Genomic DNA, 13465 nt, shown 5'->3' on the forward strand with positions numbered 1-13465 from the left:
ACAAAGAGTTTTAACACCTCCTGGGATTCTTCTTCTCTTACCAACACAGCCCTGCACTGTAACGGAAGGGCTGCTATCCTACTAGCCTGTGTGCCCATGGAGAGTGGGACAGTGCCTAAGCCTTCTCTGCACCTCTGTCACCTAGTGCAGGGCCTGCCACCTTGTAGACACTAATATATACTTACTGAAGGTATTCTGTGTACACTGGCCTTTAGTAGTACCCTGCTTACCTGTCATTCCCCTTCCAGAAGTGTCACTCCCGGAGGGCTGGATCGAGTCTTGCACTTTGCTTATCTTCTCCACTGTGATGGGGCGCCCCATTTCCTTGGGAGCGGGGGTCTAACAGAGTGCTCAGCTTCTGCACCCCACCACCTGTGACTCCCCTTGGCTCGTCAGGCCCCCTTTGCACCTTGGAAGGGAGGAGATTGACTTCCACGATGCACAGGGCCTCCATGAGGGATGCGGCCAGGCCGACGGTCTTCTCCAGGAAGAATAAGATGCCAGGGACCAGCAGCTACTTCCAGAAGTTGGGCCCATGCAGACATGGGAGGTAGGACAGGTGGGTCCAATAGAACACCTGTGGGGGTGGGGAGTAAGTTGCCAGAGTCAGGGCCAGGGGGTGGAACAGAGCCAAGGTTCACGGCCATCCTTAAAGCCAGGACTGTGCCCAGAGCCTTGGCCACACACACCCTCTCCTGGGAACAGGCTTGGGTAGGAGGTTGGGGGTGGGAAGCTTCGTTGCCTCTCTGTTCTGGGGGCTTGGTCCAGAAAGTCTGTAAGGGAAGATTCTTGGCGCTAGTGGCAAACATCTGGAACATCTGCCTGGGGGTGTTCTGGGCAGAGTGAACTGCACCCTCTGATGGGCTCATGAGCATCAGTGTCTCAGCCCACTGACCCTTTCTCAGCGGGAAGGAAGGAAAGACAGCAATGGTGTTCTGGGAGTGGAGGAGAAAGAGCAAAGCCCTGCGTTGTTTTTTGTTTTTTTTTGCGGTACGCGGGCCTCTCACTGTTGTGGCCTCTCCTGTTGCGGAGCACAGGCTCCGGACGCGCAGGCTCAGCGGCCATGGCTCACGGGCCCAGCCGCTCCGCGGCATGTGGGATCCTCCCAGACCGGGGCACGAACCCGTGTCCCCTGCATCGGCAGGCGGACTCTCAACCACTGCGCCACCAGGGCAGCCCAGCCCTGAGTTTTAATACCTGCTGTGCTACTAGCTGTGGGACCTTGGCCTGGTAAGTTACTTTTCCGAGAGTCAGATTCCTCATGGGTCAAATGAGGATGCTGATTCTGACTTCAGAGGATCATTGCTGGCCCCAAGTAGGTGCCGTGTATACATATATATATATATGTCTATTTCTGATGTGACCAGATCAGTCCAAGGGACAGTTCCGATCTCCCAACCAAATCCTCTGTGACCTCTTATATCTCGAGGAGGCTAGAGAGAGGAAAGCAAAGCTAGACCTAATACTTTTGGACTGACCATGTGCCAGGTGTGTGTAGTTATTGGCTTCACATGTATTATCTCATTTAATTCCTAAAATATTAATAACTTCAAAGGTAGAGAATTATAGCTCCGTTTTACAGATGATGACAATGAGTGACCCGTAAGTAGTGGGGTGGGGATTAGAATCCCGAAAGCCTGTGTTCCTTCCCCTCCCTGTGCCCAGTTTAATCCAATTAGAGCAAGGGGATAAGCCAGCAAAAAAGCCAGAAGAATCTTCTAGAGCAGAACATTTTCACTCAGCAGACATAAACTACAGCCCAATGGCAGAACCCCAAATCACATGTCCATAGTACGCAGACCGCCTGGACCTTCCTGGGCTCTGGAGTAATTTAGAGGGAACGCAGCATGAAATGAAGTTGGGAGCCCAGGATGGGACAGGCAAAGGGGCAAGGGCTGGGGCGCCTCAAAGTGGCCGCTCCTGCGGACACAGGAGCTGGAGCAGGCGGACATGAGAAGCAGCAGTAGGGCTTCCCTGGTGGCGCAGTGGTTGAGAGTCCGCCTGCCGATGCAGGGGACACGGGTTTGTGCCCCGGTCCGGGAAGATCCCACATGCCGCGGAGCGGCTGGGCCCGTGAGCCATGGCCGCTGAGCCTGCGCGTCCGGAGCCTGTGCTCCGCAACGGGAGGGGCCATAGCAGTGAGAGGCCTGCGTACCGCAAAATAAATAAGTAAATAAATAAAAACAGATGAGAAGCAGCAGTAGCAGCGGGGCCACACCGGTCACGGAGGCCGAGCCGTGGACCTAGCCAATGCCAGGCCTCGTGGTGAGCAGCAGTTCCCCAAACTGGAAGGGGCTGGCCTCGGACTGAGCCCGGAGTGCTGGAGACGAGCACAAGACAAGCTCTGCACACTGTGCTTTCCCTTTGGGGTTCCCACCCCTCCCCCTTCTCTGCCCATCGGGCCGGCAGGACACACAGGGGCAGGATAACCGAGTGGTTTGTGGAAAGCCCAGGTGCCCACCCCCCAGCCCCAGGCTACTCACCGAAGTTCACCACATGGGCCACGGTGTGGACGAGGGAGAGCCCGACCACCACGTAGCCCATAAGCTGGTGGAACTGGAGGTCGTGGCGCAGCGGCAGGACCTGAGCCAGCCACGTGGCCCACAGTCACGCGAGGCAGCGTCTAAGCATCAGCACCTGGCCGGGCAAAGCGGTAGAGAGCCCCACCTGGCTCGCTCTCCGCCCTGTCCTCTGCTCCCCAGCAGCTGTTTCCCTACCCTGAGCCTGTTTCGCTTCCTAAACGGGGCCCTGTCACCACCTCCCCTGCCCCCAAGCCTCCGCTGCTCCCCTAGGTCCAAAGCTGGGGGTCTGCAAAGTAGGATCTCCAGAATTGGCGGAGAAAAATTGTTACAGAATGTCTGCTGGTATCACTTTTATCTCAACACGTGGGAAGCACATAAGCTTTCACTAATATTTAGTATCTGTGTAGACATGGTGCCCTCATTTAGTCATATGTCAGACTGGCACCATGTCACATGTGGTTCTCGAGATGTCCTGGGGGCAGATGGGGCTTTTCAAGGGGTTTATGATGAAGGTCCCCTCACTTGCTCGTTTACTTCAAAGTATTTATGCATGCCCTGATACGTGGATTTGCAGATTACATTAACTGCTTTTAAGTAAGCTAACCATCCCTCAGCAGGGACAAGTAGCTTAAAAAGATTCCCTACAGAGAAAATAAAGACTGAAAATAGTGTTAATAAGGCAAGAGCAAGCGACCACAAAAATGAGCCACATGTCTCCCACCCCTGGTGTGAATTCTTTGTAGCCAGTTATGAGGTTATAAATAAAACCCACTCTAATAAGAAGCTGATATAGTCAGGAGGAGTATTTGGACTAGAGATGTGCAGCCCTGATCATTAAGAATGAACCTTGGGACTTCCTTCGCGGTCCAGTGGTTAAGACTTCGCCTTCCAATGCAAGGGGGGCGGGTTCGATCCCTGGTCGGGGAGCTAAGAACCCAAATGCCTCGCGGCCAAAAAACCAAAACATAAAACAGAAGCAATCTTGTAAAACATTCAGTAAAGACTTTAAAAAATGGTCCACATCGAGAAAATCTTAAAAAAAGAAAGAAAAGGATGAAGCTTGCCTTATAGTTATATTGTGCCATAAACCTATTGGCTAATGATAATAGGGCATGCATATAATTATAAGTAAGTGAGCATATACTGGGTAATTGGGAGGGGTTTTTGTTTTCTGTTTATTTTTGTTGTGTTTTATTTCATTCCACTTGCCAAAGTGCATCATCAAATACACTTGGAGACCTCAGTCTCTGATCCCCAGGATCACATTCTGGCATTCAAGGCCTCTGGAAGTATTCTCTTTCTGGTTAGAGCTCTGCACAGGAGCCAGCCCACCTCCTCTGGGTCCACCATAGGATTATTGTGAGGATGAGATGGAAAGTGCTTAGCACTGTGACTTGTACATAGTAGCACACAAAAATGCCAGCTATGTTATTTACCTGCTGTGTGACTATGGACAGCTCACTGCCCCCTCTGAGCCTCAGTCCCCACCACTGAGTGTTGGCCCAGTTGAGTTCTAAGGTGCCATCCTACCCTGACACTGCAGGTGTCCACGTGTGGGTCCTTTTGTCTAAGAGGAGCCTACATCAGTCCCCCACCCGCTTCCCTGCGTTGTGCCCGCAGAAACCTACCGCGATGAAGCTGCAGTCAAAGTTGAGGCATTGGCCGCAGCCCTTGGCCACCATGACACTGGCGCCGAGGGGCCGGTGCACACTAGCTGCCAGGGCAAAGAGCAGCACGTGGAGGCCCACGTAGGCGGCCAGGTGGCTGTGGTGGTTGTGCCAGTAGGCAGAGGTCAGCTGGCGAGGACAGTGTCGGGGCGGCCCGGCGGCGCAAGGAGTCAGCCAGTGGGCAGCACTGTGAGAGAGGGCTCCACTCAGAAGGCCGCAGTGTGGCGGGGACCACCAGAGTCTGAACCTAGAGACCCCATTCCCTCTGCGGCCCACTAACTCTCAGGGAGCCTCGTGGCAAACAGGCCAGCTTTCTTTTACACCTGGAAACAGAGAGGTCAAGTGACTTGCTTACAGTCACACAGCTAGGTGGAACGGGGATGAATCTCTGGTCTTTCGGATGCCACACGCACGACTTTTTTTTTTTAACTACCTCTCCTTACCTCCCAACTGGGGGCGGGGCGGGAGAGGTAATCGAAAAGGATGGAAGAATCTGAGACATTTTGTGATAACCCACGAGAAAGTTAATACACAAAAAGAATGAACTACAAAACTGGCACTGTTCAGAGCTTGGAGTCAGACAAACTTGGGTCTGTTGTTACACCCTTTTTATATTATTTTCTCCACAGCGCTTATCAAATTTGTATTTATCTAGTTATGTACTTGTTTACTGGTATCAATTACCTGTCCCTCAGTCTGGAACGTAGCCTCAGCAGAGCTCTGCCATTACTGAGAACAAGACTTGGTACATAGTAGCTGCTTAACGAAGTTGAATGAATAACTGTCTTTGCTAACTATCTGTGTGATCCTAGGCATGTTACCTCAGGTGAAGTAACTTTAATGTCCTTTTGTAACTTCATTCCTTTTGAAACGTTAATTTCCTTTTCCATGCTATGCACTGGTATATTTGTAAAAATGCCCAGCACTTAATATTGTGAGTTGATTCGAAAGAAACACTATAGAAAATGGACACATGACAACAGCTGCCCTGCAGTACAGACCTTTGTCCCCAAGAGAAAGCAGGCAAAGAGGGGAGGGGCTGGGCGGGGCTTATCTGGGGGCGGGGCCGACTTGGGTGGGGAGGGGTGGGGCCGGGCTGAGGGATCATCCCTGCGTTCAGGCCACACTTCGCGCCTGGTGTCTAATCCCAGCACTGGCAGTGCACCTGCACGAGATAGGGCGGTACCTGATGGTCAGGTTCTCCATGACCCCGGGGAAGCGCCGCAGCTCGTCTCGAAGCTCATCGAAGGTGATGGCGCCGCTGCAGTCCTTGTCCACCAACTTGAAGAGCGCCAGAGTCAGCTGGTCCAGCTTCTCCTCGGGCAGCGAGATGGCGCTCTCACGCAGGCACGACAGCAGCACGATGCGCAGCTCATCACATTGATGGAGCCGCTCCCTGGCCCAAGTGAGGATGACGCCAAGTGGGGGTCTGCCCCCAGACCTCGCTCTGTACTTGCAGACTCGCCCTGCCTTGCACAACCATTGCATCAATGGTTCGTTCACCTTCATCTTTCTGCCAAGCAACTCTCTTTAGGAGCATAGACCAGGCAATCGAAGGACATATGGCACCTTCCGCTCACAAACCTTCCATGGCTCCCTGTTGCCAAGCTCAACAGAGGTGAACATCTCCCTAAGCATGGAGAATCTTTGGACTCAGGGCATGCCTTCCTCCAGAATCTGCAGCCTCCTCTCTAAGTACCACTCAACTTCCAAGATCATCTGCCCAGAAGATACACTTGCTTACTTAATCTATAAGGAGCTACGTGCCCAGAGCTTCAATTATCCAGAGGCGAATTGTATATGAGGTGGTGGTGAAGGAGTTCCCTGTTGTTCCCCGACTTGTAGCAAACTTTGCTCATCCATGTTGTCCTGAGAGGCTGCAGCTGGGCCCTCAAGTCCAGCCTTGTGGCCTTATGTGAACATGAGTGGCTAAGAGTGCCATGAAAAGGAAGCCAGAAGTACTGTCGACCCTCCGAAAGGTTGCGTTCTGCATCCGTGGATTCCATCCGCGGTTGGTTGAATCGGCGGATGTGGAACCCACGGATACCGAGGGCCGACTGTATGACTCCACTTTATCTACGGGACTTGAGCATACACGGATTTTGGTATCCACTGGGGTCCTGGAACCAATCGGAGAAACTACTGTACCAACTGAGATGAGATTTGGGGCACTTTTTTTTCCTGTATATATTTTCATTCTTCATGAGCAGCAGGACTTGCGATTAGTGATTTCTGGGCCTGTTTTGGATATAGACACACCTGAGTTAGCAACATGCTTCTGCCCCTTACTGTGTGATGGTGGGCTATAAGTCCTTTAGAGTATTGCACCTTACTTTGCTCATCTCTAAAATGGGGCTAATTATTCCTCCCTTTCAGAGTTGGTTCAAGGATAATAGATAATTATAAAGCACTTAATGCAGTATATGGAAGACGGTAGCTGCATATAAATGAAAAGTCTTATTGGTATTGTGATCATCACTTGGGCCAAAGTCAAAGTCTGTAATCACGTACAGAGTCTAATATGCCACTCTCCAGCCATACCTCCCGTCCTTCAGTTTTCCTAGTCAAGAGCCAGCATGAAGCATACTTTAAAGAAAACCTTAGCAAAGCTCTGCCAAGAAACTCATGCACCCTGGACCAACTTGCTTCCTATTGCACTCTTCAGGGTCCGTGTAGCCCCCAGGAGTGGTCTGAGACTTAGCCCGTTTGAAATGACCTATGGGAGGCCTTTTCTTACTACTGACATTCTACTGGATGAGGACATAAACCAGGCCCTGAGATATACTATTAATCTAGGACAAGTTCAGAAGGCAATCCAGGACTATGCCCACAAGACGCTGCCAGCTCCCACTAAAAATACAGAGGAAGGAGCAGTTCCTTCACAAATAAACCCCGGGGATCAAGTTCTTCTTAAAACCTGGAAAGAGGGGGTCCCCCCAAGACCAACTATTGCACAGGATGGGTTGAAGCCTTCGCCACCCAATCTGAAAGGGCTATGGAAGTCTTTAAGTCCCTTTTAAAAGAAATACTTCCTCGGTTTGGACTTCCAAAGTCCCTGCAGAGTGATAACAGGCCCTCTTTTTATAGCCAAAATCACACAGGGGTTCACAATGGCCTGTGGGCGCTCTGACCGCATCCAGAGCGCCCATCCCTCCCCGCCCCCTTCACACCCTCTCATCCATTCAGCTTTATACTCTCCTTAGCCAATTTCAAATCCAGGGTTCTCCTTCAGAATTATTGTTGTGCACATTTTTATTCCTTATCCCTCTGTCCTTCTATTACACTGACCCTAAAAATATCTCATCCCTAGGTGAATTCCAGCTACCTGTTTTCTCCTTTGCTGCACCAGGGCAGCTAAGTGAACATTGCTGAAGAAAAGCACCTAAGAGAGCAGGAAGTGTCTGATCCCAGCCATGGCAAGGCCTTCAACTTGCCCGCAGTCCTCTCATGCTTCTCTAGCATGGTCATAGTCCCGCTGTCTGCCAAGACCACTTCTCACCTCCATGCCCATCTAGTCCCTGCCTGGCTCTCAGAGAAAACTGGAACCCCTGGAAGCGAGTGCCCTCTAGTTCCTGCCTTGAAACTACAAACCTCCTCTCACCTGCTGTCTTCTTCCCCACCTCTGTCTACAAGGAGGAGGTGAGTGTGCTGCTTCCTCCTGTCACAGGCCAACCTCTCCATCTGAGGTTGTTGATAAGCCCCAGGTGTGGGCCAAGCTTGGTGGTCAGAAAGCAGTCAGTGAAGAGGGTCCCATGGAGATTGGGGTGGGGCCTGAGGAAGATGCTCCGGAAGCAGGTACAGTCAACTGCCCATGTAGTGGTGGTGGTGTGGGTCAACTTGGGAAGTGGGTTCCAAGAATGAGGTCTGGCTAGACTGTCAGGCGGGAATGGGAGGTAGAGAAACCCCATAGGCCAGAGGGCCTTGCCCAGGAGCAGATCTGCAGCTGGGTTGAGTTTTCAGGATGCAAATCCAGCCCTGTGACTCCCCTGCTCAATGCTCTTTAATGGCTCCCCATTGCTCGTTGTACTGAGACTCCAAACCATGGCCCCTGGGGCCTGCCCCGTCTGGCCTCACCAACTTCCCCAGTCTCATTGGGTGCCTTTTTCCCACTTCAGCCTCCCTTCCTTTGATGATTCTGGGTCTTTAGACACCCTTTAAGCCACAGAGTTGTCAAAGAATGAAGGTCATTGCAGTGTCACTTACAATGCCAAAAAACGGAGTGGGGAACAATGAAATTCTCCCTTTTGGAAATGGGGTTTGAGTAAATAGTAATAAATAACAGCTGACACCTGTAAAGGTGGTACCCCGAACTAGGCACTTTCCTGAGTTTACATAAGTTAACTACTTTAATCCTAGCAACCTCACGAGTATGTGCTGTTATCATGGTCACTATCTTTATGTGACACGTGAAGAAATTAAAGCAGGGAGAAGTTAAGTGACTTGCCCAGGGCCACATGATTAATAACTGGTGGAGCTGAGATTTGAACCCGGGTAACCTGGCCTCAGAATCAGAGACCTTAGAGTATATACTAGATGATTCTATTTATTTGAAATTCTAGAAATGGTATGGTCATAGAAAGTGGTGGAGTGGGAGGCATTGATAGCAAAAGGGGAGGGAACATTTTAGTCTAATAAATACGTTTTCTTTCTTGATTGCAGTGGTTGTGGTTTATACAGATGTATGAATTTGTCAAAGCTCGTTGAACTCAACTCTTAAAATATTGTATTAAATATTTCAATAAAGTTAATTTTACAAAAAGAAAAAAGAAAAGAATCAGAGACCTTAACTATTAGGCTGTGCTACATGGAACATAGGACACAGACGTACAGTGGGATACGATGCAGCCACTACAGATGAGGCTATAACAACATTGAGTTACCACTTCACACCCATTGGGATGGCTATGATCAAAAAAACAGAAAATAACAAGTGTTAGAGAAATTGGAACCCTTATGCATTGCTGGTGTGAATGTAAAATGGCATAACCACTGTGGAAAAAGAGTATGGCATTTCCTCAAAAAAAAGAATTGCCCTGTGATCCAGTAATTCCACTTCTGGGTATATGCCCAAAAGGATTGAAAGCAGCGTCTTGAAGAGATATTTGTACACCCATATTTATAGCAGCATTATTCATAATAGCCGAGAGATGGAAGCAACCCAAGTGTCCACTGAAAAATGAATGGATAAACAAAATGTGTTATATACATACAATGGATAATATTCAGTCTTAAAAAAGAATGAAAGCCTGTCATATGGTACAACATGGGTGAGCCTTGAGAACATTATGCTAAGTGAAATAAGCTAGTTGCAAAAGGACAGCTATTATGTAATTTCACTTATATAATTTACCTACAGTAGTCAAATTCTTGGAGGAGGGGGAATAGGGAGTTATGATTAGTTGGTACAGTGTCAGTTTGGAAAAATGAAAAAGTTCTGGAGATGGATAGTGGTGATGGTTGCCCAAGAATGTGAATTTACTTGATGCTTCTGAACTATACACTTAAAAATTGGTTAAAGTGGTAAATTTAATATTATGTATATTTTACTACAATAAAAATGATATTATAAAGCAATACAGTCTTACATGAACAATTGTTTATATTGTTTAGTCAAAAAAAGCAGTGTATATAGTATAATCCCATTTTGTTTTCTGAAAAAAGTGGATGGTGAGTATATGCTATCAGAAGACAGTATAGAAAAATGTTATGGGTGATTTTTGTCATAGTGGGCTATTATGATGATTATTAAAAAGCGACAAAACAATTTCTTTCTGTAAACATATAAAAGAACAAAGGAAAGTTCTGGCTTCTGCTGAGTTGAATCAAGGGCATTTGTCTCCCTGCCAGGGACCCACCTTCTTCCCCAACAAAAGGGAAGCAGAGACCAGAGACAGGGCAGGGAACCCACAGAGAGACAGAGAGAGAGCTGTCAGCTTCACCTGGAGAAAACAGCCCCATGCTGGGTAGTCACTGAGACAGGCCGATTCCCTTTGTCCCCACTACTGAGTCCTGCCCCTGCCCCACCTCACAAAGGACCCTTACCGTCAACATCATGCACCTGGAAGAGAAATTGGAGTTTGTCTCTGGGACTGCCGTGGATGAGCAGGGTCCACGACTCCTGGAGCTTCTGAAGCGTGATGGTGCCACTTCCATCTGAGTCAAACAGAATGAAGAATCTCTTGGCAAAGAAGGACTGTGACCAGAAGGGGGCGGGAGATGGGCACAGGTATGGCCACAGGGCCCAGGCTTTGAATTCATTCACTGCATCTGCGTGTGTGTGTGTGTGTGTGTGTGTGTGTGTGTGTACACACTGTGGGGTGGTGGGAATCAGGGAGGACCCAGGTGCCTGAACACAGTGTGTGACCTGCCCACGAGGCCACACCAGGGGGCAGTGTCCGTGGCTCATCTGGCCAGCTGAGAGCAAGTTCGGGGTCTGGTGAGAGAACTGTTCAGCTGTAGCAAGGATGGGCTTGTGTCTGGGCCTCTGGCCCCCTTCTGGCCCCCGGGCCTGGTAATTTGCATAGGCTGTCCGTCCCCACAGTCCATTGCCCCCATCAGCCTTGCAGTCCAGACCTCTGGTGGCCCCTTACTCAACATGGGAAAAGGATCAGATCGAGGGTCCCTCAAAGGCTACTCCCAGGTCCTGTCTCATTCCCCTTGGGGTCACCCCAAGGGATAGTGAAGCCAGGAAGGACTTAGAAAATAGATACCACTTGAGTACCTGTGTCTTTGCCTTTACCTGTTGTTTGGGCTGCCTACAGCCTACATTTAAGTGTTCTTAACGTAGACTTGCTCTGAACAGCACCTGTTCTCAATTGCCGATTTACTCACTCCATTCATCATTCACCCATTCATTCATTCAACAATCATGTCTGTGCAGCCTCTGCTTGCCAGGCCTGGTGTTAGGCTCTGGAAACACAGAAATTAAGAAAACAGGCTGGGTCAGTGTCACAGATATGCCAGGCCCGGAGGCTCCCCTTGAGGCAGGGAGAGGAGTCTAAGGGCTTTGGTGTCTGACCTCAGTTCACAAGCAGGAAGTCTACTATGGGCAGTCCAACCCTGCCTTGGCTTCACTCTTTTTCCCCTTGGTCCCTCGAGTAAGGCCTTTATCACTCTCTACCATCCCAAATGGCCTTTATCTTAAGATATTTTACAGCCCCTGTTAGGCAGAAGATCTTTCTTTCCTTCCCCATATTGACTATGAAAGGAGGCAGAGCATTTAGAGTTCTAAGTAGTATCTCTGTTACCAGCAAATAAGGGGCTCTCCCATCAAAATAGGGGCATTCAAATGCTCATTGGCTTGCACCCATCGAGGACACAGGCCACCATGAGATGCCAGCCCAGAGGACACCTGGGGCGAGACTCACTCCTTCCGCCTCTCAGCTAACGTCTCCGCTGTTTGTCGGGCATGCAGGCTGTTATGGGGAAGGGCAGAGGACCTATGAAACCAAGAGAGAGGACTGGGGATGGCGTGGCAGTGCAAATGGGCCTTTAATGGATACAAATCATGGAAAAGCTTATTTTGTGGCAGGCACTTAAGTCATAGCATCACCTTTGCCCGCGAGGCTAGCAGTAACTGTGAGGGCAATAATGTTGCTTAAGATTTGACAAGCTACTGATTTCCAACTTCATGTGTTGTTTGGAAGACCCCAGGAGGCCATGGCTACCATGAGGGATGGAAGGACCCCAGTAGCAGAGACAGAAACATCCTCTGGCCCTGCTTAAAAGTGGAGCCTCAAGCCCAGAGAAACCTGGGGAGCAACGTTTCCCTCCTTGTGAGGTACTGTGTCCTGCAAAGCAGATTACTCTTCCTCTATAAAATATGAGTGCGGGGTCCCCACCTCTGGAGTGGACACTTGCCTCTTTCACGTCCAGGGCTCTTTTGAGCTCTTGCAGGTTGGTTTCCCTGTCTTATCCCGCAGTGGTCTCAAACTGGTGTGTCACCCACTGAAGCCACTTGGCGTCCTCCTCGGCACTCATGGTGCTGGCAGACAAAGGAGACAGGTTTGTCGGTTTGGGGTGGCCAAGGACTCAGGAGGACTCGTGATGGCCCCAGGACTTCTGTCTTCCCCCAATTAGGGCCTCGGACCTCCCATGGGGTTGAATCAGCTTCAGGGTGGGAGCAGTGCTTCCCCACAGCTGCTTCTTTACATCTCTAAGTCCCCGTTTCTTCCTTCCATCTGGCATTGGCCGGCCCAGGCTTAAGTCTCTTTAGCTTCTGGAATGACAGGGCCCCAGTGAGAGGGACCCCAGACTGTGGTCAGAGAATGGCCTGCTCTAGGGGTGCTATTAACATGATGACAGTGACTGTCCCACCTCACATTTTCATGGCTCTTTACTGTTTTCAAAATCCTTCCCACGCACTATTTCCTCTGGTCTCTGTTACCAAATGTAAAATACTCAACTTCTCTGAGCTTATTTCCTTCCTATGACATTTTACAGAGAGGAAACAAGCTCAGAGCACTTGAGTTATTTAGCAGAATTTATTCAGCAGGTTAGAGACAGAGCTCAACTCTGAGGCCAGTGCGTTTTCCATCACGCCCCAGAGCCTCCACCCTCTACCTGAACACTTCAGGTACAAGCCATGCCAGGACTGAGACCTCAGGGCTTGACTCTCCAGGTCCAGGGCGTATTCTACAATGTCACAAGGGCATCAGCCATCTAAACTCCTCACAGGTGGGCTAGCTATACTGTGATCGGAACAGAGGTTAGTGATGAAATGAGGACAGCACTTTCTGTGGCATCAGGACCCAGCAATACAAAATTGAGTCAATAAGTGAGAATTTGTAGCATCTTATTCTATAAATTTCCTCTGTGAGAATGGCTTTTGTCTGTATCCCATGAGTTTAATATAACCTTAAATGATTTAGCTACACTCAATCTTCATTATCTGCAGATTCCACATTTGCGAATTCATCTACTTGCTAAAATTTATTTGTAACCCTCAAATCAATACTTGCAGCATTTTTGAAGTCATTGTGGACATGGGTAAAGTGGGAATACATTTGAGTCTCCTGATGTGCATGTTCCCACCTGAGGTCAAACAAAGCAATGATGTGCCTACTTGTCTCAGCTCTCAGACTGTAAACAAATGTCCTTCCCACGATCTATTTAGTGCTGTGTGTTTCACGTTCTTGTGCTCTTCATTGGTGATTTTGCTCTTTAAAATGGCCCCCAGGAGTAATGCTGAAGGACCGTCTAGTATTCCTAAGCACAGAAAGGCTGTGATCTGCCTTATGGAGAAATTACATGTGTTAGATAAGCTTTGTTTGGACA

The 13465-nt window shown here is 49.4% G+C and overlaps 1 protein-coding gene across 1 annotated transcript in view; it reads right to left on the bottom strand.

The window, feature by feature from the left end:
• NOX5 (NADPH oxidase 5) overlaps positions 1-13465 on the bottom strand; it is a 147415-nt gene that overhangs the window by 22693 nt on the left and 111257 nt on the right. The window contains 9 exon segments of the mRNA XM_089907067.1: position 222; positions 410-577; positions 1905-1969; positions 2186-2320; positions 2484-2637; positions 4151-4376; positions 5376-5585; positions 10219-10382; positions 12050-12173. Of these exon segments, the coding sequence (XP_089763193.1) occupies position 222; positions 410-577; positions 1905-1969; positions 2186-2320; positions 2484-2637; positions 4151-4376; positions 5376-5585; positions 10219-10382; positions 12050-12169 (1243 nt within the window). The 5' untranslated portion in view covers positions 12170-12173.

This window comes from Delphinapterus leucas, chromosome 2, assembly GCF_059928025.1.
Source record: "Delphinapterus leucas isolate spDelLeu-1000000601 "Yukka" chromosome 2, BTC_Dleu_Yukka2, whole genome shotgun sequence".
Classification (NCBI taxonomy): domain Eukaryota; kingdom Metazoa; phylum Chordata; class Mammalia; order Artiodactyla; family Monodontidae; genus Delphinapterus; species Delphinapterus leucas.